The sequence below is a fragment of the Miniopterus natalensis genome, chromosome 18 (assembly GCF_054644295.1).
Source record: "Miniopterus natalensis isolate mMinNat1 chromosome 18, mMinNat1.hap1, whole genome shotgun sequence".
Classification (NCBI taxonomy): domain Eukaryota; kingdom Metazoa; phylum Chordata; class Mammalia; order Chiroptera; family Miniopteridae; genus Miniopterus; species Miniopterus natalensis.
In genome coordinates this window covers 6,184,456-6,209,175 of record NC_142098.1, presented here as the reverse complement: position 1 = coordinate 6,209,175, position 24,720 = coordinate 6,184,456, and the positions used below count along the sequence as shown (strand labels likewise).

General features: G+C 54.5%; 1 protein-coding gene across 1 annotated transcript in view; it reads right to left on the bottom strand.

Moving 5' to 3' along the window:
* NKD1 (NKD inhibitor of Wnt signaling pathway 1) overlaps positions 1-24,720 on the bottom strand; it is a 67,614-nt gene that overhangs the window by 15,677 nt on the left and 27,217 nt on the right. Inside the window, exon 4 of the mRNA XM_087826611.1 lies at positions 7,549-7,615. Coding sequence (XP_087682737.1) covers positions 7,549-7,615 — 67 coding nt within the window. The remainder of the gene's footprint in view (positions 1-7,548; positions 7,616-24,720) is intronic.

Below are 24,720 nucleotides of genomic sequence, written 5' to 3'. Positions count from 1 at the left end.
CCGGCTCAGGGGTACACTTTGTACCTAGACCCGACCCAGCTCATCCCATCCTGGTGGCCACTGTGGCTGGTCCCAGGTCAGCAGCAAAGGAGAGCTCCTGGCGAAGCAAATGAGCTGAGCGTCTGGGCCCCTCCATGCACAAGCCCCTTCCAACTTGGAACCAGCAGTGTGTGCACATGGTGTTTTTATGACATTTTCAAAATGAGGGATTTTATCCTTAATCGTTAAGACTGCTGTCTCTTTCCATTCTGACTTCCCATACTTCCCCGTGTCACGTGATATCAGAGCGACTTCTCTGGAATCCAGCTCAGGGGAGGCTGAGTTGAGGATGTTTATTTAGGTTTCTCAGGATATAGATCTAGTCCATAGTTACAAAAGAATCATGTATTCTTTCTCTTAAAGAAGGGCTCCCAGAAAGGGATGAGCTTTGGGTCCCACAAACCCTAGGCTCAGGTTGGCCAGTAAAGAGAGAATCAAACTTCTGCAAGAAGTAGTGAGATTTGGAGCCCTCTCCTGTAGTGGCTGAGCCCCTAGGACGTGAGCCCAGACCATCACCTTGGCCACCTTTGGGGAGGAGCCAACAGGGCAAAGGCGAGGTGACAGAGAGGGACAGAGAGTGTGTGCAAGCATGTGGACGACGTGGCTGGAGCTCCCGCGTCCAGCCAGCCCTTTTCACCCAAGCTCTACCCTAGGATTTTTCAATTGCACCAAAGCTTTAGCGAATTTGGGTAGAGTATCCAAAAGAACCAAAAGAATCCTGAATTAACAATCCATTACTTAGAGCCCCTGTCTTTCAGGAAAAACCACTGCCACTAAAACTAATTTAGCCAACACAGGACCCGCTAAGGTGGTTTCTGGTCGCTCCTACCAGTGCGTGGCCACCCTTCCCGAGACCAGCAATGCCCCCCGGGTCTCCCCACCCTCCTGCCTCACACGATGCACTTTACTGTAAATAGATGTTATTTCAGTGCCAGTTGTGACTGAGGGGAAAGAGGAACGGAAAAAGGAGAGGGGTTTGGGGGGACCCTTCCCAACAAATAGCACCCTGGCCTTTTCTCTCATCGGAGCATCAAGATGATGAGCACTCGCTGTGAGGTTCAAACGGGACTGAGACGGAACATCTGTTCAGGGAGGGAGGGGAAAACACGGGGAGAGGGACAGGGAAGGGAAAAAAGCCTTCTTTGGGCTAAAAATATCATGTCCCTTCCACTCTCTCCCATCCCCGCCCAAGTTAAAACATGTGATGAAATCCAACTTTTAAAATCTAACCCCGAGCTACTTGAAACTATGAAAGCCTCCCCGGTATCTGACACCAGTCAGAGTTTCCACTGTGCGAGCAGAGCTTTTATGAGTAGCAGACTTGAGAGAAACTGCTGTCGCCGCTGAAACCCGGGCTTCCGGGGACTGCAGAGGAGTGGAGTCAGGCGACTGACTGGCAGGCCAGCGGGCCTGGCTCCGGCTCCGGCTCCGAACTGAGGGAGAGAAGCCCGTGGGTGCGGCCACCTGCCCCTAGGGTGGGGGGTGCTGCTGCTCTCCAGTGAGCTCCCCTTCCTCTCCGACTCCCAGGGACCACAGCCAGCCCCTCCGATCGACCAGCCTTGCCCAGGGGTCACGGGGAACCTCGGTGTCTGTGTCCCAAGAAGTCCTCTCTCCCCCTCTCCCTCCTTCCCTTGCCCCCCTCTCTCTTGCTCTCTCCCTCCCCCCTCTCTGCTTCTCTCTTTCTCCCTCCTTCCCTCTCCCTCCCTGTTTCTCTGTGCCTCTATCTATCTATCTATCTATCTATCTATCTATCTATCTATCTATCTATCTATCATCTATCTATCTATCTATCTATCATCTATCTATCTATCTATCTATCTATCATCTATCTATCTATCTATCTATCTATCTATCTATCTATCATCTATCTATCTATCTATCTATCTATCATCTATCTATCTATCTATCATCTATCTATCATCTATCTATCTATCATCTATCTATCCATCCATCCATCTGTCTCTCTCCCCCCATCTGCTCCCTGAACTCCCAGCTCAGTGACCACCTGCTTACTCAGCATCTCTACTTGGATGTCCAACAGGCATCTTGACTCCAACACATCCAAAAATCAAAGCCTTGACTGTCACCTGGGCAAACTTCCTCTTCAGAAGTGACAGCACCATTTTCTTAGCTCTGTAAGCTAGGAGTCTAAGGTGCACCCAGGACCCCTTCCTCTCCTTCATCCCCCCATCCCCCCCCCTCAGGCCCCTCCTCCCCAGCCACTCTGCTCCACCATAGGCCAACACGTGCCCTCTGGCGACACTGCAGCCTTCACCTCCCCTCTGCACAGCCCCTCCCTCCCTCCGCCCGCCCAGCCTTCTCAGAAGCCAGTCATCTCGGTGAAATGGAAGTCAGGATCCGGCCCTCCCCTGCCTGCAGCCGGGCCAGCCTTTCTCTTCCAAAAGCGTGAAGCCCAAGTGTACGGCTCCACCCTCGCCCACTGCCCCAGCTCCTGCCCCAGCCGCCTCCTCTCTGTTCTTTCCGGGACCCCACTTCTGCTCGCTCCTTCTGACTACTCTCCCCCCACATCCGCCCATGACTGGCTCCTCCCTGGAACCTGCATCTCAGCGACAATGTCACCTCCTCAGAGAGGCCTGTCACACTCAACCCTTCACCTGGTCTTACCCCTTTGCAGATTAAGTTTACTCCACCAGCAGAAACTCGCAGGCTCACTCCCGGTTTATTTATTCACGCCCTGCCTCCACCACGTGACTGCCCTGACCCTGACCTTGCTCATAGCTGACAAGCCAGGTCCGGCAGGGCCCCCCTCCTGCAGTGGGGGCTCGGTCAGTACTCACTGCATGAGGAGGACTCCAGGCCTGATTTCTGTCCTCAATCGGCTGTGTGACTTTGGACAGGTTACATCCCCTCTCTGGTCTCAGCTTTCCAACTCCAAATGGAGGGGATGAAAAGGCCCTCCAAGGGTTCCTCAGCTCTGTGAAGGGCTGACACCTCACACCCCGGAGTCTGGATGGACTGGCCTGGGCCCCAGGGGATTACAGGGCCCAGCCTGGGTGGCCCAAGGCAGAGGGTCACCTGACTTCAGTGACTTCCTTGTACTGAATTCATTCTAGTGAGTATTTATTGAGCACTTGTGGCATGCCAGACCCTGGGCCATGCTCTGGGAGTAGGAGACAGAGATTCTATAGCACTAGAGAAGCTTTGAAAGTAGCCTTGTTTGATCTGGACGAGTAAATGACTATAACCACTGGCTGGCCCCTTGTGGAGAAAGATGGGCCCACAAAATGACACAAATCCCGACAGCTCACACACACTGGGCCAGCCAGGGCTGTTCTCTGGGCTTAGCAGATGAGCTCCTGTCTTCACAAGAGACCTGAGGAAGAAATGCTGATTGCCCCCAACGAAGAAACGAAAGCACAGAGAGGTTAAGTGGCTCACCCAAAGTCACACAGTGAGTCTCAGAAAGCCAGGCTGAAACGGGGGTCTGACCTGAGGGAGGAAGAAGGTGCCTCTTGTGGCCTCAGCTGGGAGAGGCAATGTTCAGGGACAGTGCACATTTGGACAGGCCCCCAGGTCTCAGTCCCGACACCACTGCCCTGCTGGGCAGGACCAGCTGCTCCAGGCACATCTGTCCGTGGGGCAGGGGAAGCAGAGATGCCACAGGCCCTGCCAGGCCCAACCCAGGCTGGGAAGTGGGGAGCAGGAGGAAGCAGCTGTACCCCCAGGGAGAGGGGCGCCTAACAAGGGTGGTCTTGAGGGCTCCTTTCCGAGTGGGACCAGCATGCTAGACTGGGTTCTAGGAGTCAGCTTTCTACAGGAAATGCCAAGCGGACTGCACTCTGCCTCCCCTCACCCCCAAAGATGTTGGAAGACAAGAAACAGGCACTTGGGGATGTTGAGGGTCAGTGGGCACAGGCTGGAGGGTGAGAGGCAGAGGTGAGACAAGAGGCTGGGCAGGGCTGGGAGCAGCAGTAGGTGGGAAGGAGAGAGGAGACCCACTTATGGGTCTTTCCCTCTGACGGGCGCAGAGCAGCAGCTGTCACCTGAGCTGGGTCAGGAGGAGACCCCAGGCCCAGCACTTCCCGGAAGCTGCTCAGTGACGAGTCTGCCAACAGGCCTGGCACTGATTTTCACCTCAGGTCACAAGCCACAGTCTGTCCCACTGGGGAGGCTGGGAAGTCCGTGGGTGCTGGGGTGAGGCGTGGGGCTGACCTTGCCCTGGCCAGGTCAGCAGAGGGAGGGTTCCACTCCCCTGTTCCCCACTCCAGCCCCGTGCCCACCCCCGCCACGCCCAGCCAGCTCGGAGCTTGGGACTTCTGATGTTTACTGTTCTCCCCACAGTTCAAAAGGAGCTCAGCAGCCCTGCCCGCACAGCCCAGCCCTAATCCCCTTCCCTGTGCCCCCAGCTGGCCAGTTAAGACGGGTAAGACGCTGGATTAGGGCCGGCTTTACATAACAACGCAGGAGCTAAAGCCACGCTCTCCTGGGATGGCTAAAAGACTTCTTTTTATCTTCACGCCTCAGATGGCCTTTTTTCCCCCCTTAAACAGCCCTCCAGCCCGCCAAGAGGCAATGAACTTGGCCAAGAGGAAGACAAAGAAGAGATTCAGGATTCAGCTTGCTCTCCCTGGCCGGCGCTCAGAGGGACACCCAGAGCCCCCACCCCCAGCCCCTCCAGGCCAGGTGGACGCTTCTCCAAGGCCAGGACTCACAGCACCTGTGCTCACCAGCCCAGCAAGTGGGGTGGCCTTCTGGTCACAGCCACATCCCCCATCCTGGGGTGGGCAGCCAGAGAGCCACAGCTGGTCACTGGGCCCAGCCTTCTACCAGGCAGGCCAGGTACAAGCCAGAGCTGCCACTCTTACTGCTTTATTTACCTATTGTTTTCACTTTTTAATTCTGTCATTAGTCTTTCATTTCACAAGAGATATATGATTATGTTCTTGTAAAAGTTAAAACATTAATTACAGGTAACACGACAGTCCTCTTGGACCATTCCTTCCAGTTTGAGGCTTCTCCTCCTGTACTCAGGAGAGACTGTGTTTGCCTGCCTAGGCCTCTGGCTACACAACAACACACATATGTGGCAGATGCACACATGAACAAGGAAACAGTAGTGTCTGGTGCCCTCTGCTACAGAAAAGATAACACGCTGTCTGTAACAGGATGTCTTCTGCAACCTGCTCTAGCCGCTTTACGTTGTATGCCTCTGAGTAAGCTTTTGTTGAAGAAAGGGGCTGGGCAACTTGACCACCGAAAACCTAGTCCAACCCCCAGATGGGAAACCGAAGCAGGTGAGGGGCTCCCAACCCCCTGCTCATCAATGGTGGCACCAACGTGCCTGAAAACCCTCCATGGCTGGCAAGGCGCCCAGACTGCCCTAGAAGCCTGACAAGCAGCTAGTGGGCTATGAGGTCAGACCAAGTGCCCCCAAAATTCATGCCCTGTCCTAGACAGGAGCTGGGACCCTCGGGCACCTCCTAGGTGCCCAACATTGTAAGTACCGACCCCACTGCAGTTCATCCTCCCTGAAAAGTGCCCCCATCCTCTGAGCACCCACCAGTCCCCACTCATCATTACAGAGGGGGAGGGGGCCCTGAGAGAGGGACTGGGCCCAGATCCACAGCAGGTCACTGCCGGAGCTGGGAGGGAGCCTAATCGATGGGCTCCTGGGCCAGTGCCCCTTCTGCTATACTACATCAGGGCTCGTGCTGACCAAAGTCACCCCCCTTGTAGAGGGAGGTGGGTTCCATGGGTGGCCGTTTCCTGTCTGGCTGTAGGGGGAAAGACAACTCATTTGAAATCAGTTGCATGATTTCAGACTGGGCCTCAATGGGCAGAGAAGTGCCTCATTTTGGACATTAACCCAGGAGGAAATAAACAATGGGTAGCTGGAAAAACAGATGGAGAGACAGATGGGTGATAACTGGGGGGTTAAGTGGGTTAAGGGAAGAGTGATGGATGATGACTACATGGGCAGAGGATGGGTTATGGGTGGTGGGTGATGGATAAGGGCTGGCTAGTGGTGGCTGGGTGAGTGCTGGATGGGTGGGCTATGGGTGAGTCATGGGTTAGTGGCTGGGTGGGTGATGGGATGAGTGAGAGATGGGTGGATAGATACATAGATGAGTGGACAAGTGGGTGGTTGGATGGATAGTAAGCGAATGACAGGTGGAGAAGTGGATGTACCAGAGAATGAACTTGCTAGTAAGTTCCCATGTGAATGGGTAAATGAACAGATAAATGAAAAAAGTGTTAGATTAGTGTCTGGGGTCAACCTAAGTCCCAGGCCTACATCCTGCAGACCTTTATCTGACTCCCCAGATCTCCTCTAAGCACCAAATCCTGGCATCTGTCCATGGAGTCAGGGTGACCACTGAGACGTGGGGAGCCCCTGAGTGCAGCCACCAGATCCACAGGCCTCCACGGTCAAGGAAAACACCCACAGCCTGGACAAAGCTGTCTGTCCATGGGGCCTCCCCCTTGACTGAAGACCTGCTCTTGAGTGAGCAAAGCTCGCTACATACCTGGGTCCCCAGCCTGCCTCCTACACACTTGAATGACTCTCCTAAAACAGTGCTTCTCACAGTGCAGTGTGCATACAGGTCGCCTAGGAGCCCATGAAAGTGCAGACTGGACTCGCAGGCCTGAGGGTCTACCTTTATAACGGCTCTCAGGCCACATGTGGCCACAGTTCCCCTCGAGAACCTGCTGGGGCTGTCTGCTCTCCTCTCAAGGCCTAGATTCTCCCCAGAGACCCCTGGGCCCCCAGCTCTCCTGCCAGCTGCCTGTCCCTCCCCAGCACAGAGGGCCTCACTGCTGTAAGGAGGCATCAGTTCAGCAACTCTCTCCTCTGAGTCAGAGTAGAAAGTGGAAATGCAATCCCATTTAGCAAACACCGGTAGGTGCCATTGTTCCTTGCACCAACTCAGGAAGCCAGGCAGGGAAAGGCCCTCTTTGCTTTGCTACAAATGTGGAGCCAAAGGCTCAGAAAGGTCCCTTGCTTGGCCAGAGTCAAGTTAGTGTGCCAGTGGCGGCGGTGGCCCTCTCCTCTAGTGTCCTAATTCTTTCTTCAGCACGGTGCTTCCCCTTGAAGAAAGAAGGCGTGGCCACTAAGAGGAGGGAGGTGAGGGCTGGCGGGCGGGTGTGTGCACGCGTGTGCTCCAGGTGGGTGAATGAATGGAGAAATGGGAAACATAATCGCTATCGCAGGGAGTGCTCCCTGCATGCCTGACACTGCGTGAGGGGCCCATGAGGAGCCACTGTGGTCACCTCGCCACGGAGCAGCTGAGGTCAAACAACCTGTCAAGGTCCCACAGCTGACAGAGCAGGGCCGGCAGGTGAACCCACGTGGTCTGGCTCCACTCTGGGCCTGGACTATGGAAGCCACACTCCCCTCTTGCTCCTCAGCTCCCCCGGCCCCCACCCCGAGTCCTGCCCTCTAGCTGGACTGCAGATTTTCTGGAGGGTCTGCAGGGCATGTGGTAGACCAGATGGCCCCTTCCCCACTTCACTGCCCTCTGGGAAGAAAGTAATGGATTCTAGTACCTTCCAGTCGAAAGTCTTCCTCTTCATCCTCGCTGAGCGTTTCTCTGAAAACCTCACCCACGAGCTCCTGGAGGAAGACAAGACAGGGAGGGGTATGAAGGACATCTCGGGGTCAGGTAGGCACCTGGCACGGGGACAGAAAAGGTGGCGTCGCGAGCATGTGCCTGGCTGGTCACGAGGAGGTAGGGACCCTGTTCTGACTGTTCTGGTGGGAATCTGGGCCCACCGAGGACAATCCCATCACACCTGAAGAACTGATCATCGCACTGCTGTTTAGGAAGTGATTTTCTCGGCCCGTAGCCCACCACAAAACAACACGGGACACACTGCTCCCTCAGAAGGAGAGTTCCACCCTCCACCCCAGGAAAAGACAAAGACCAGATCAGAAAATGCCCCTCATCTATCCCTCCAGGCGGACCAAGGAGCCTGCCCTGTGGGCTCAAGAAGAGATCTCAATGTGGATCCTTCCTCCATGGAGGCTGGCTGTCTAGGTGGTTCATAGAGGCCCGTGTGCCCCAGGGTGGGCTCCTACCACCCTTAACATAAACCCTAACTCCTCAGCATGATATTTAGGACCCTCTGTGCTCTGACTTCCATCACACCTCCCACATCTCCCAACACACACGCCTCCCTGCACACGCCTTGCCTGGTCCCCTCGCGTGGGTTAAAGGTGGCAAGTAGCTCATCCCAGAGGGCAGAGCTGCTCCCCCTCGGCTGGATCAGGCTGCCCCGAGGGGGCTGTCAGGCTGGCCCAGGGAGCTTGGTTAGTCCACAGGCTGGGAAATTTCTGGGATGTCCACAAAGGTCCCATCTCTCTGACCCCAGCCCAGCAGGATAACTCCAGACAAAAGGCTAAGGCTAGTTGTCAAACTATCTTCTGTATTTATTGGTTTTCTGCCAAGAAGAGTTCTGTGATCAAAAAAGATTATTTTAAACAAAGTTAAACAAGGTCCCTTACTTGGCAATGGACACTGTGAGTACCCAAATAATGTGGTAGCTCGAACCTCGTTAGACTAGTTTTATTTTTCCAAAGCATGATGTGGGATTTGTGTTCCAAGGCACCCGCTTTGAGAAATGCTCCTTTATGTAGGAAGCAGTGAGTTTGGGAGGATTACACGGCCTTATCGCTCCCGATGCCCACAATTACACTGTGGCAGCACTTCTCCAACCACAAAATGGCAAGCGATAAAAAAGCCCAAACTCAGCAGCTATCACCAGCTACCCTTTCTGGAAGAAAAAATAAGTGAAAAGGGAAAGAAAAAGCACCCTCTCCTTGAAAAGCTGGGGGGATCCTGCTCCTCTGATGCTTAAAAGAAAACCCAGTGCACGTCTTAAGAGAAAAATTAAATTAAAATATTAAAATTGCTTTGTATAGTCCACCTGACCAATTGGACATAGCTGGGGGTAACTCTCCTATTTCATTTCATTTTGTTTTGTTTTAAAGATAAGCAGCTAACGCTTGGGAATTTGGGGTTGGTCTTCTCTGTTCTCTTCTTTAAAATCGTTCAGGGCATTGCAGTCTTTTTCTCAAAGGTTGTTACAAGGTGGCCATTCAGACCCTAGGTGTCCCACCGATTCAAAACCAGGCCACATGATTCCTCAGTCCGGATGGCTCCCCTCCCCTCCTCCGCCAATTATTATAATCACCAAACATTTCCGGGGCTTGTAAACTGGCTGTTTGTGTTAACACAGCCAGAGTTGACGGGGGACCTGGGAAACAGTGACAGGGAAGGGACACACTCAGGTGGTATCATTAGGTGGCTGGCACGCCCCAGCAGCCAATTAGAGCCGATCTTTCATGCCAGGGGAAGACGGATGCCGCCTCCACAGAGAGGCTGGCAGGCGGTGGTACTTTGTCACAGGAGCCGGGGACTGTCTTCAAGGGAACCACAGACCTCTGCATGCTGAGGTCCTCCGGAGTGCGGGGCTCGGTGCTGACCCCAGCCGCCACCCTGACCGCTCCCTGCATGGCCGACGGGATCCGCGAGACAAAGGCTCTGGAGCACGCGTGTCTTTTAGTGGCACACTTGGAGGAGCTGAAAGACTCCAGGTGTTACCATCAACAAAGCAGTTGTCTGGGACCCTGTAACAATGCCTTGTGAGGTGTAGAACGCACCCACAGCATCCTCTGATGATGGCTTCAATGCTCTCTGAGAACTGTCTGCTGGGAGGACCATGCTCTCTGATGTATTAAAGCAGAGTTCTGGCAAGTTCTTCCTGCTAAACCACGCTCTGCTCTGTATAACACTTCGAAAGCTCCTCAGCGCCATGGTCTGCTGACACACTGCAGATACTCAACTACGGCAAAAACTCATCTCATCCACTGAGCCAGATGGCCCAGGGAAGTGCAGTGCAGTCGCGTGGTCCTCAGTCTGCCTACCTATTAAATGGGCATAGTGATAAGCCTCAACAATAATATGACAGCTGACAATGCCTGTGCATTTCTTATGTGCCAGACACCGTGCCAGGCACCTTATAGAGAGAGTAAGTCCTTTAAGCATCACAATGGCCCGCCTCTTTCCATCTCTCAAGGAATAAATGCTCTTAAAAATGATTTGCAAATTATGAAGTGACAGGTATAATTGATACTAGGTTTTTTCCTACAAAGAAAGCGCCCTCTGCCCTCAAGGAGCATATGAGACCGGAAATAATGGCAGCCACTCACACCACTTACCAAGTGCAAAGAGCCCTCCCCAGAACCTCCATATCAAGGGGTTCCCACTGGCCCTGTGTTTAAATGAGGAGGAGGCTCCAAGAGGCCCGGTGCCTGGCTCTGGAGCACCAGCCGATGAGGGGCAGGGCCACGACTCAAGCCAGCTCCTTTGATGCCCCACCGGAGCATGTACAGTGAAATCAGGGTTCCTGTGGGCACAGAGACAGAGGTGGCTCAGAGCCCTGGCACTTGCCAGGGACCAAGGATCGCACTTAAAGAAGTGCAAGAAAACCAGCCCAGCCAGCAGCTCCTGTGGGTCAGTGGCCAAGTAGACCCATCTGTCCAAAGGGTCTCAAAGGTCCACACAGCCTTTACCCATGAGGTACGGGACACGGCAGAGCCCTGGGCGAGAGCCCTGCGTGCAAGGTCCCCTGCCAGGTCCTCAGGACCACTGTGCAGGAAGGCACTCGGGCCTCTTGCCAGAAAGGAGCCCTACTGGGAGCCACAGTGCAGGAGGTGCAGGGCATGGAACTGGAGTTGGTGAGACCACAGTTCAAATCCCATTTCTGCCTGGCACAAGCTGGGCCCTCTGGGTGAAGGAACTATCTCAATGTGTGCACAGGGAGGGCAGCCCTCACGATGTCTCGGGTGCGTGTGAGGATGACGTAAGCCACTGAATATCAAGTGCTCAGCACTGTGCCTGATACCATGCCTGGGGCCCAAGAGGTCAGTGGTTATTGCTTATTACTCCTACGCTTATTGTCAGATGGCCACCAGACCATTCCTGGGAGAAGCGGAAAAGCTCGCCAGAGCCAAGGCACCCACGGTCACCTAGAAACGCGCTCCCAGCCTGGCACACTCGTCTTCTTTTTTTAATATATATGTTTTTTATTAATCCTCACCAGAAGATATTTTTTCCATTGCTTTTCAGAGAGTGGGAGAGAGGGAAGAAGGGAGAGAGGGAGGGAGGGGGGAGAAACACTGATGTGAGAGAGAAACACTTCGATTGGTTGCCTCCCACATGTGCCCAGACCAGGGATGGGAAGCAAACCCACAACCCAAGTACGTGCCCTTGACCGGGAATCGAACCCTCAACGCTTTGGTGTGCAGGCCAATGCTCTAACCACGGAGCCACACCAGCCAGGGCCTGGCACGCTCTTCATAGGGCTTCGCATTTAGTCCTCATGGCAATCCTTTGATCTAGTACCATTACTGTCCCCACTTTACAGATGAGAAAACTAAGGCACAGGGGTTAATGACTCGTCCAAGGTCACTCAACCAGTTCCAGAGCCAGGACTGAAGGCGAGCCATCTGGCTCCAGAGCCCACACCCTTCACCACCACCCCATAAGAAGCCATCACTTTGCCCACCCCCTGCTCCCAGGTCCCCTGGACAGTGGGCCTCAGCCTCTGCTCCAAGTTCTCCTCAAAGGCCTCCTGGATCCCCAGACCTCCTGACCCACCAGCCTGGTGCCAGGCTGCCCCCTGCCCAATGGCCGGGCTTGGTGGCCTCTCAGGCCCCAGGGCCAAGACCTATCTCCTTCCAGAATCCCAGCACTGCCCTCCTCTGCCCCACAGGGGCCCCAGGAAGAGACGCCAGCTCCTCTGGGCGCCCTGTGCAGCCAGCACCAGCCGGAGCCCAGAATCGCAGGCACAGTGCCTTATAAGGCCTCCGGGGACAGGAAACCACATCAAAGCAGGGCCTTGGGGAGCGGGCTGGAGTTCAGTTGGGGTTTTTCCTCTTTGTCTCTGCGACTTCATACTCCTGAGCTTAATATCTTCCCCCGCCGCCTGCCCCAGCAGTTCTCTGTCAATCTTTCTGTGCTCTAAGAGCTAACAGATGTTGGTGCCACGGGTTTCAAAGGAAACTCCTGGTACCCACAGAACCCAGTACAACTTAGAGATCCCAGGAATGCACAGGGCTGGGATCGGCCAGCCAGGGAAGCAAAGGCTGGGAGGCAGGACCCGGCCACCCCGAAACCCTTCCATCTAAGCAGTCTGCCCTGGAGCTGCCCCAGGAAATTCCTGGCGAGCTCTCCTCTCCCAGCACACTGTACAAAGCAGCCTGGCCTGCATCCTGGGGAGCCCGCGCCACTGCGGGCAGGCCTTGCTGAGAGATGCCTTCCCCGCACCCTGGGGACTGCAGCCTTACACACTTTCTGGACTTGAGGGACTGCGTATCAGAAAGGTGGAAGGCGGGTGGGTAGTGGGAAGGCAGTGGCATGGCAGAGCTTAACAGGAAGGGCTTCTCCCGGGGCCTGAACCTGGGGTCGCTACATTCCCTTCCTCCAAGCCCCAGGCCCTGCACCCTCCAGGGTGCAGAGAACCTCCAAAGATGGCTTTGCAGCAGAAGCCACAAGCAGTGTGGGCCAGTGAAGTCTACTCCTGGGCTGTCCCCCCAGCAAGCGGTCAGCATCCACACACCTGTGTCCCAACTACCCCCAGAACCTGGTCTCACGGGGCTGCCACACTTGTCCTCACATTGCTACTCTCTCTCTTTCTCTCAAACCTACCATTGCCATAAGCAATAAGACCAGTGCAATCATATGTGTGAGGTCCTAGTGGGGGCGGGTTAAAAAATAATGCTGCCCGGCCGGGTGTGGCTCAGTGGTTAAGCATCGACCTGGGATCCAGGCGATCAGGGTTAGATTCCCGGTCAGGGCACATGCCCAGGTTGCGGGCTCGATCAATGACTCTCTCATCATTGATGTTTCTATCTCTCTCTCCCTCTCCTTTCCTCTCTCTGAAATCAATAAAGATATATTTTAAAAAAATAAAATAAAATAATGCTTATTTTTTAACAGATACAGAACCATTAAACCAGGAGTTGTCCCCACTTAGCCCATGCCCCATCTCCCCACAGAATGTGGCTCATGCTTTGGGAACTACGAGCTTAAAGAGCCCAGTGTTGAAGTCCTCTCCCCCCACCCCCACCCTGAGCCACCAGGCTGGTTCCAACAGGTGGGAAGGGCAAGCACCTGGTAAGGACGAGTAAAAGGTGCTCACAGCCCCACAAGCATTCCCCCTCCCCGACTGCAGGACTTCCTCAAAAGCTCCTGTTTCCACAATGTGATTTTTGGGCATGGAGAAAATTGGCTAAGGCCAACAGAAAACTTGGGCATTACCCAGAATCTTCCAACCTTTGTGATTCTAGGCTGAGATGACCTAACACAAGGCAGACTGTCCAGGGCTGGGCAGCCCCTGGGGCTTTGCGAGTCCATTATTGGCTTCCCTGGGATTTTCCCTACTAGCGATCAAAAGAGTGTTTATGGTGGAAACCAGGGTGTGATGGGCTTGCGGGGCGAGGGAGTAACCGAGGTGATGAATACAGAGGACTCAGTGATGACAATAAGCAGCATTTCTGTCGTGAGGGCCTGGCCTGTGCCAAGGGCTCTGCTCAGCACCTGAGGTACGTTACTAAACTCTCCAGCAACCCGGGGAGCTGGTGCTTCACCCCAAGGAAACCGAGGCTTGGAGAAGGGAGGTGACTGGCCTGAGGGTCTGATGTTAAGCCCTGGCTCCTCCGCCCTATACTGTGTGACCCCGCACAAATGATTCTACCTGTCTGTACCTCAGTTTCCTCACCTGAATGTGGAAACAACAGCACCGTGGTACAGCTGGCACAGGGGAATGAGTGCTACGGTGAGGCCCTCCACACGCTGCCAGCTGGCCAGCAGGTCATAAATGGAGCGGCTGCTTCTCTCCGACATCTGTCACTCTCTGCCTTCCTGTCCTCTCATCTACCCCACTGTGCTCAGGGATGCCGTACACCTGGTCACAGGTGGGCCCTGTGAGGCCTCAAGTGACATCTCCAGCGCCGACTGCACTCAGCTGCCCTCCTGCCCGGCCACTGACCCCGCCGTGCCACTGCCTGCCACACAGATGACCCCACCAGCCCATGACCCAGCACACCGCTGACCCCACCACGCCACTGCCTGCCACACAGCTGGCGCGCCACACGGCTGACCTGCCCAGCACTGGCCTACCACACCGCACAGCCGAGTGCCGATAACGGGAGAGGCCAAAGGCGCTGTGATGTGGCTCTGATCTTCGAGCAGCTGGAACTGCTTCTGCCAGCAGCTCCTGGCCCCGGGACAGGCGCTGGCTCTGCTGCCAGGGTCCAGCGCGCGTGCCCTGCTGAGCAGGGTGGCTATGAGCCAGGCTGCTTATGACAGGCAGGGCTGTCATCTGTCGAGCAAAGAACGGCGTCCCCACAGACCACGGCCACCTCACTGTGAAGAAAGGGTGTGCGCCCCTGTCTGGAGCACAAGCCAGCCCCATTGGGGGCTCCATGCAGCCTGGAACCCCTGGAGAATGCGGGGTTGGGGCTTCTTGTTTCTCTCAATTAAACAGGTGGAACAAGATCTCTCATTTCTACATCCCAGGAGTCCTCGCTTTCAGGAGAGGACAAGAGGGCAATGGTCTGGGCCAGACTCTGGACCCCTCCTGCTGTGTGTGCACACTCACACTCACTCATGCAACACACACACATAACGCTCTCACACACACAACACACATGTAATGCACAACATGCAGCACACACAACACACACACAACACACTGCATATAACACGATACACATATAACACAACATGCATATAACACACCACACACGCACCATATAACACACAACACACATATAACAGACTCATACAACACATACACTATACACACATACAACATACATGTAACACACATAGACTCATTCACTCTCACATACATACACTTTCACACAACACACATGCGACATACACATATACAACATGCACATAACACACACTCTCACACACACAGAGTCCACCCCATCTGGCCCCCAAGCTCTTGCAGAAATCATCTTCCTGCCCCTCTGGTCCTAGTCCTTGCTTTGGGGGCCTTGGGGACCTCCCCATTCCTCTCACAGGCTGGACCACATGCCGGGGCCTCCAAACCCTTGCCTGCCTGCACTGCTTCCTCTGCCTGGAGCACCTTCCCCCTTGCTAGCCATGAGGTCTATCCCTCCCCTGCACCAGTGACTGCTGACACCCAGCCTCCCTGCAACAGCCGAATTTGGGCAGAATCAAAGGTCCCTCTCTGGGCTCCCAGAGAGCTCAGTCTATTCGGTATATTAGCTATTTGGGTGTCACCAGCTCTGTGCCTATAAATCTGTGTCCACATCTGTAAGATGAGCCTGTGACACAGAAGTGCCTTGAGGGTCACATAAGAACGGGACATGAAAGAACAGAAAAGGTAATGGCTCTGCTCTGAGTGAGCCTCCGAGGGTCCCAGGGGCTGTCAGGTGGGACAGCAGGTGAGGAGTGGTCCAGGGTCAGATCCACTGGCTAAAAAACAAAAGAGACACATTTCCCAGAACTCTCTGGAAGGATATGCTAGACTTCCATCATAGTGGCTGCCCTTGGGGAATGGGATTTGGGAGCTATCTCCTCGCTGTCCAGCTTTCAGAACTATTTGGATTTGTGGTGTTGCGTGTCTTCTCTCCCTCAATAGTTTTATACTAAAAAGAAATTAAGCTTTTTAAGCGGCTGCTCCATGGAGAATGACACAGCATCATTGCCTGCCCCCCACAAGCACCAAGCTATTCCAGGGTGTCTCAAGCCCGTGTGCAATCTGAGTCGTGCAGCCCCAGGCCTGTCCTCCCCATTGCTTGCCCATATCCACGAGGGCAGTTCCCTCCTTCCTGCTGCTCAGGCCAGAAACCCAGGGGTCATTTTGCAGCTTCTTTCAACCTCCCCACCCCTGCGCGTTCACCCCACCGTGAATCTGGTCGGTTGGCTCTGCGTTCACAATGTCCCTGAGGCCAGCAAGGGCTCACCTCCTCACCTACCACGGACTCCCGGCCATAGAGTCTGTCCTCTCTCACTTGGACAGTGGCAGTCGGTTCCTGTTCTCTGCCCCCATCCTCTCCTATTCTCCAAAGTCCTACTAATGTCCTACAAAGACCCACCATCTGTCTCCCCATCCCCTCTCTGCCCTCCTCTCTCCCCCTGGCATGGTCCCACCTCAGGCCCTCTGCACGGCCCTTTCCTCTGCCTGGAGTTCCTCCCCCCCTCCCCTCCTACGGGATGAGCTCAGTCACCTGCTCCCAGGGTGAGGTCTTCCAAACCCCTCTATTTGAAATTGTAGGCTCGGCCTTAGTTTCCCCTGGGCACTGACTGCCATCTGACACACCCCATATCCATGACCATGGAGGAGGCACTCAACCAATATGTGCTGAACAACTACATGCGGCTCTATACTTACTGACTTGGAGAAACATTCCTCATGTTTTCCCGAAAGAGAAAGCAGTTGCCGAAGGGCAGGGAGAACTCGACAGCATGGGCTACATTCTCTACGTGCATTTCCAGGCAGCCAGAGGCGCTGGGCAGACTGCACAAAATGTTCCCAGAGGTCATGCCTGGGCACTGGGCTCAAGGTCGTCAAACTGCTTGACATGAGCATGCATGATCACTTCTACAATCAGAAATAACAGCAAAGCATCCTGGAGAAGGCATGAGAGCAAACAGAAACCAGCCCAAGTTGGTCCTAGAAGGACTCGCACACAGAAGTCAGCGGGGAGGGTCGTGGTGGTGAGGTTTGCAACTTTCCAGTGAAAGAGGCGATTTTCTGAATCCAGCTGGGAAGGAAGGTGGAGGCAATGGGCTTCTCCACCCCCAGACCCCACTGCCCCCTCCCACAGCGACCCTGTGCACACGGACCATGAAGAGACCACGGCCAGAAACCACCTGCCTCTCACCGCTCTTGGCTGTGCACGCATAGGGAGCTGGGGGGCTGGCAAGACCCTTTTTTGTGGTCATGTAATGCAGACAAGGCCTTGATTCCAGAAATGGCATCGGGCCAGCTGAGCTGTCCCTGGGAGCAGGGGAGGATGGCAGCTCTCTCCTCCCCACCCCAACAGCTGCACACCACATTCAACTCTGAGGCAAGCAAAGACCTAAAAAAAATATTTTGTATGAAAAGGGACCCCAGTGACCACAGAGTGGTCCCTGGGAAGTCACAGAGGTCTGAGAGATGCTAGATAACCAGCATCCAAGGTCTGAGGACGCTCTTGGGCCTAGGGACAAGAAGGCATTCATGGCAGTGACTCTACCCCTCACACCCACACTGTGTCCCACTGCACTCCTTGGGTCACCTGATCACCCAACAACCCTAAGAGGTCAACAAGGGAACAATCAGCCCTTTTACAGATGAGGAGACTGAGGCTCTGCAAGGGGAGGCAAGAACAAGGTGCAGTTGGGAGGGACCAAGGCCTCCTGAGAGGAAGGCCAGGGTTCTTGGGATGTGACACCTGTGTCCCAGGATGTCAGGCCCAGGCCAGAGCCCTTTTCTAGAGGCTCTGACCTGTGGGAGGTCCAAACTCTTCTGAGAATTTCTCCCCTAGAAAAATGCCAAGGGAATAAAACTGCACATTGACCTTTTTTGTGAACTTTAGGTTAAGAACCTCTCAGAGCACAGATGAGGAAACTAAGGCCTCAAAAATGGACAGGGCTTGGCCACGGTCACAGAGCCAAAGAGTGGCAGAGCCACAATTAGAATCAGGAACACCCAAACCAGTCTGAAAAAGATCAGTCCCCACAGGGGCAGGAAGTAAGGACTGGAGCCCCTCAATTCCACCAAAGTTGGGATGCTCTGAGTCAGCCAGCTCACACCCTCAGGCCCAGTTCCCACAAGCTTTGGTTCATGTAGACTGGGGAAGGTCCTGGGCTCTTCTCTGAAGGACTGCTCCAGACTCTGAAGATAATTTGCATTAGAAACCCCCTGGAGAGGTTCACAGCATGCAACTCCTCCCAACTTATCCAGGCCCTTTGATGGTGGCTCACCCCTCAGTCTGGGTGTCCCCACCAGCAGCCCACACGTATGAGGTTTCTTCAGAGGACATCCCTAGGGCTTTGTCTGCAGATTCAGAGGAACTTAAACCCTCCCACCCCACCCCCACTGTCCCCAGGTGGCCCTGACTCCAGTGACTGCCTGGAGCAGGAGAACAGGAGAACAGGAGCCCAGCTTCCTTGCCTCCAGGAGGCACCACTTGGAGGCACAAGTTCTACTCCAGAGCTCCCTGCAGGGTCAGGCGGAAGCCAAGACTTTGCTGGAAATTCTGCCTAAGACTTTGCTGGAAATTGCACCTTGCTGGCCTTCTTCCCCACTCTACCCCTCTTCCTCCCCTCCCCACTAGTCTGCCCGGGGAGCTGCCCCGCATGGATCACCTGCACACCTGCCTAGGACCCTCATTTGTAGGCTCTGCTTCTGGGGTACCTGACGGTCTCTACTCAACCACCCAGCTCTCTGCTCAACAACCCAGCTCTCTACTCAACCAGACACTCTACTCAACCACCCAGCTCTCTACTCAACCACCCAGCTCTCTGCTCAACCACCCAGCTCTCTGCTCAACCAGACACTCTCTACTCAACTGCCCAGCTCTCTGCTCAACCACCCAGCTCTCTACTCAACCACCCAGCTCTCTGCTCAACCAGACACTCTCTACTCAACCAGACACTCTCTACTCAACCACCCAGCTCTCTACTCAACCACCTAGCTCACTGCTCAACCAGACAGCTCTCTGCTCAACCAGACACTCTCTACTCAACCGCCCAGCTCTCTACTCAACTACCCAGCTCGCTGCTCAACCACCCAGCTCTCTACCACTGGTCGTTGGAGGAAGCCTGACATATTTGGTGAATTCATAGGGAGCAGATAGGCTGGTGGACAGCAAGCTGGTTAGTCTCAGACAAAGACATCTGTCACCCCATAGCCAGTCCAGCTAGGTGAGGGGCCAGGGACCCTGATGTCCTAACTGGCAGGCTGGTGGAGATGGGACATTTTCTCTCACCCACCACTCACCCTGCCCCCACTTCATGAATGCCTCTCCCTAACCCTAGGGCCTAACTCAAGTACCAGAAGCCCATTCTGAGTTCCTCACCCCCCCCCCCCCCCGGGACTTCTTTTACCAAATACCCATAGTTCTTAGGGCTGACTTCACAGACTGTACCTTCAGGAAGGATCAAGATTCAAGAAAAGCTCTTGGTCCCTCTCTTCGCCTCCGCAGTACACATCTGTGATTTGGAAACACACACCCCACCCCCCTTGCATCCATCTTTCCTTCTCCTGGTAAGACCTTGACCTTCCTTGGAGGGCCACCCTCCAGAAGCTCACCAGACTTCACAAATAAAAACACAGGAAACTCAGTTACATTTGGATCTCAGATTCAATCACTGTTTAGGATAAATATGTCCCAGACAGTATTGGGGGTATACCTTTATAAAAATTGTTCTTCACCTGAAACTCACACTTAACTGAGTGTCCTGTATTTTATCTGGAAACCCCACCACTACCACTTTCACCCATAAGGTGTGGACAGGGTTGATTTCTCCCCCAACCACAGGGTGGATGCATGACCCAAGTCTGACTCATGAAAACTCTGCACATCCCTGGCCACAAGGCTGGGCACCTGACCCAAGCTGGGCCAAAGAGATGTGACTCTAAGACATCTGTTCTCTTCTGCTGACAGGAATGAGATGTGAGGATGGGAATCTGACACAAGAGAACATTTTACCTCTTTACAGGGAGATACTAAGAAAAAAAGCCAACACAGAGGAAAACAGATCCAGGAGGGGAAGCAATAGAAAATGGGCTCTGACAACTGTCTGAGCACCTGGATCCAACTATACCTGAAGCCAGTATTTCTCTGGACTTTTCAGTTAAAAGAACCACTGAATTGTCCCCTTTGTTTAAGCCAGTTTGAGCTTGTTTTCTGTTATTAACCGATGAATGAGTCCTGCTCGATCCCTGCAACTGCCCAACTCCACCTTCCCCCATGATTAATGCCTTCCATTCTGTCTCCCCTCCACTCTTCCCACCCCTGCCCTCTGCCCACAATGCTCCCCCGACTTTCTCCTTCTATGTACTTCCTAATAATACCTACTCCCAGCCTCAGCTGTAAGGTCCCCTCTTGGAGAAGCCACCCTGGGTCCCCAGACTCAGTACAGCCCCGGCTGTCTGTGATGCCCCACTGTAGTCCTCGGCGCTCTGTATTATTATTACTTATGGGTCGCCAGTCTCCCCGACATGCGTGGAAAAACTCATTGAGGAGGCCCCACGGAGCTGGCACAGTGTCTGAACACAAAGAGCAGCCAAAAAGCAAACGGCTACCCCTCCTTTTCCTCCTCCCAGCAGGCCCTGTGTTTTCTCTGTGTCGATAAAAACATCCTGGGTGAGCTGTCAAGCAGAGACCAGGAATCAGAGTCAGGGGGCCTGGGCAGAGGGAAGACCGCCCTTGGCAGACCAGGACATGCTGATAATGTTCTCAGAGCTAGTGACTCTGGGGACAGCAATCCCAGGAGGCCCCACCCAGCTCGGAGGCAATGCACTGGCCCTGTGATGGCTTCCATTGATCTAGGGCCAACACGGACTGGACCTGGGCCGGTTGTCTGTTCCAGAATCCAGCCCTGGCTCCTGCTCAAAACACAGGCCTGGTGTCTCCTGCAGCCTCAGCCAGCTCTGTCCTCAGCAGCAGCCAAGCCACTGCCCAGAATGCAAATTGGACAGGTGCAAAAGGCCTCTCCAACCTGAGACCCAGGCTGTGATATGCCACACACAGCCCAGGTTCTTCCACTCGTGAGCAGACAGCGGCCCCTTGGGTTGCTCGACACTGTCCCACACAGCTCCCTGGCCTACCCCCAGGCAACCTCCATGCCTGACTTCTTGGTTCAGCCAGAGGAACCTGAAAAGCACTTTGCCACCCAAGCTCCTCGGCTCACACCCCAGTCCAGATGGCACACTCCTTTATTTTCACAGGATCCCTCCCTGATCTGCAGTCCTTAGTAGCTCCCTATTTTCAACCAACTCAAATCCCTCCGTAGTCTTGCCCTACTTCCCAGTCTTGTTCATGGGAGACATGTGGTTATGGTGAGGGAAAAATGCTAGCCTGGGAACCTCGCATTATACCTGTTTCCCCACCTGGAAAAAGGGAGGAGGCAGGGAAAAAAGGTGTCTTCAAAGGCTTTCTTGCTCCAAAAGTCCCTGATTCTATGGACTCGTGATGAGGTCAGTTCAGCCAGGCCCTTACCTCCATCCTTCTGCTACCTCAGGCCACCCTTAAGGGCCACCGCCCATTCACAGAACCAGGAGTCAGTCTCTCAGGACTGCCTGGAGTAGAAGTGCTGTGGGAGCAGGAAGGTAATTTGTGGATCTAAATGTATCCCCCACCCAGACTTGGGATCAGCCTCGCACCTTGCTCTCTTGGTCCCAAAGTGCTAGCCCAGGGCACTGCACTGACCATAGAGAGACAAGCAGCTCAGACTCAGAAACAACGCACCTACACCTGCGTGGGTGAGAAATAGCTCACCTACACCTGCGTGGTAAGAAACAGCACACCTGCACCTGAGTGGGTGAGAAACAGCGCACCTACACCTGCGTGGGTGAGAAACAGCGCACCTGCACCTGCGTGGGTGAGAAACAGCACACCTGCACCTGCGTGGGTGAGAAACAGCACACCTACACCTGCGTGGGTGAGAAACAGCGCACCTGCACCTGCGTGAGTGAGAAACAGCGCACCTGCACCTGTGTGGAGAAACAGTGCACCTGCACCTGCGTGGGTGAGAAACAGCGCACCTGCACCTGCGTGGGTGAGAAACAGCGCACCTGCACCTGCGTGGGTGAGAAACAGCGCTCTTACACCTGCGTGGGTGAGAAACAGCGCACCTGCACCTGCATGAGTGAGAAACAGCGCACCTGCACCTGTGTGGAGTGAGAAACAGTGCACCTGCACCTGCGTGGGTGAGAAACAGCGCTCTTACACCTGCGTGGGTGAGAAACAGTGCACCTGCACCTGCATGAGTGAGAAACAGCGCACCTGCACCTGCACCTGCACCTGCATGGATGAGAAACAGAGCACCTGCACCTACATGGGTGAGAAACAGCGCACCTGCGTGGGTGAGAAACAGCGTACCTGCACCTGCGTGGGTGAGAAACAGCGCACATGCACCTTCGTGGAATGAAGTGCAAACACATACCTTCAAGAAATACGCAGGAAGGACCCCAGCAGCCCTAATTTTACAGTAGGTCAAGTGCTAACGGCCTTGAGCTCATAGTGGAGCCACAAGCCAGCAGCATCACCGAGTGGCATGGAGCCCAGAGTCTGCCCCTAGACTGCCTGGGGTTTGGGTCTTGGCTCTGTCACCTACCAGCTGTGTGATGCTGGGCAAGGTGTTAAACTTCCTTCTGCCTCAGTTTCCTCCTTTGTAGCAACAGGAAATAATATTTACCTCATGGAGTTGCTGTGATGATTAAACTAGGTGATATTTGCAAAGCACTTAGAACAGTGCCTTGGCTCGTCGGAAGCTCTATAGAAATGTGTGTACAATAAATAAAAATCAAGGTGAATGAAAAGTACATAAAGATGCCCTTGTAACAGAAAAACAGAAGGACCCCCGGCCCCAAAAGTGATGACAGCTTGTGAATGTCTCTAGCATCTGCTGGTTTGACATGCAGGAGGCATGAATGTGTGTGGGTGTTTCTGCCTTTCCCACTGGGTGCCTGCCAGGCCTGCAAGAGGGTGGCTGTGACCGTGGGCAGAAATAGCAGCTCCACATGTGAACTGACCACTCCAGACACTTATCCAGAGCGTGAGGACAGTCACAGCACCATAGAGCCAGGCCCACACTGGGTGCCGAGTCTGATAAGCACACACACAATGGACATAAGCATCCTCACCATACACAGGAACGGTGGTCTCCTGGGCCTGTTCGTTAAATAGCCAAAGACACAATGAAACACTCAACGTAATGGGCTCAGCACGCCTGAGCACATGGAAGACTCTAGATAAATGGTAGCTATTACCACTGTCACTCTGGCTGCTATTGTTTTTACTACTATTACAGATTCTAATTGAAGAGAAGAGAGAAATCAAGGCAGACACACTGTGCAGCCAGGGTGGAGGGACTGAGGCACAGAGCAAGGGATGGGGGCCTGCTGGGGGAAGAGGGGCGGAGCAGCGCTCGGAGGACGGGAGGCCCTGCCTGAGTCGAGGCTGCTTGGCAGCTGGATCTTGGAGGCAGCGAGGCCTCTGGAGAGCCAGCCCCACAGGCCTCAGAAGTCAGGCCAGCTTTCAGTTCCCGGCATCCCGGCCCCAAGTCCCCAATTGGGCCCACTGCCCAGGGTGCTCCGCCGCTTCCAGGGCCGGGGGTGTGCATCCAAAGCAGCTTCATCTCAGATGCAGGCCCAGATTCCTTGGCCAACAGGGGCCATGTCTCCAGAAGATGACAGAGCCCAGCTGCTGGGCGCCTTCTCCGGCACTCCCGCCACAGCCCCATCCAGCTCCCGCGCAGACCAGGCTGAAACTGCCAGCATCCCAGCCCTGGGCCCAGCCACGTATTTGGTACAAATGCCAGCAAGGGACTTTGGCCATGCCTCTGGGCTCCTCAGTGTCTGAATGGTGGCAGGCACCACATAGTCCAAATCTGAACCTAATGACAGGTTTCCCTACCCTGGAACAAAACCCCTTTAAAAGGCCAAGTTTTGAGGGGAAAGGAACAAAAATGAACCCACCTCCCAAATGCAGCAGCGTTCTTGACCCTTCAGGGGAGCCAGGGAAGACTACACCACAGGGCCCCCCAGCAGTCCTGGGACTTCCTCAGGGGGCTCTGTGCATCCAGCCCATGGGCACCTGGGCCAACGTCTGGACCCTAGGTTGGGTGTCAGCAACTTGTTCCCATCTACAGACGATAGCCCAGAGCCCTTGGGACTATGGGGGCTGCAAGATGGGGCTGTAGTGTCACGAGACCCCTGTTGCCCACAGTCAGGGGAGATGGAGTCGGTGGGGACACCCTAGCTGGAAGAGACCCATCATTTATCCATAGAGGCCAAGGAACAGACACCAACCAGTGCCAGTAGCTACCAATGACCATGTGCCTGCGACCCAGGGTTGCTTATAAGTAAGCTGATCATTATAATTGCTGACATCTGCCAAGTGCCTGTTCTGTGCCAGGCACTGTGCCACATGCTTCACACTTGTCTTCTTTTGATTACCTTGCATGGTGCCCATTTTACAGATGAGAAAACGACAGGCTGAATAACAATGCAAGTTTCCCCTTAGGAAAGTGGCAATTCCAGGGCCTGTGGGCAGGAAAAAGGTGCCTCAGCCCACCATGGCAGGCCTATGGCAATAATGGCCCTATCTGTTCACACCCTTCAGCGGTGCCCTCCCACCTTGACTCTGGGCTCAGCCCTGTGACCTGCCCCGGCCAACGGGACCAGAGCAAGTGTGATTCAGCCAGAGACTTGATAAGCCACCTGGGTGTTCACTTCCTCTCTCAGATGCCTGTCACCGATGGGAAATGCCTGGCTGGCCTGCTGGAGGGATGTGACGAGGTCATGAAGGAATCGACGGGTCCCAGCCAGTTCTCTTCTAGACCAGGCAGCTGCCCTCAGAAGCAGAAACAAACCCAACCCAGAGGAGCCCAGCCCGGCCCAGGTCAATAAAGACGCTCAACGGACCTGTAGATGTATGAGGAGTGACTGATGACTATTAAG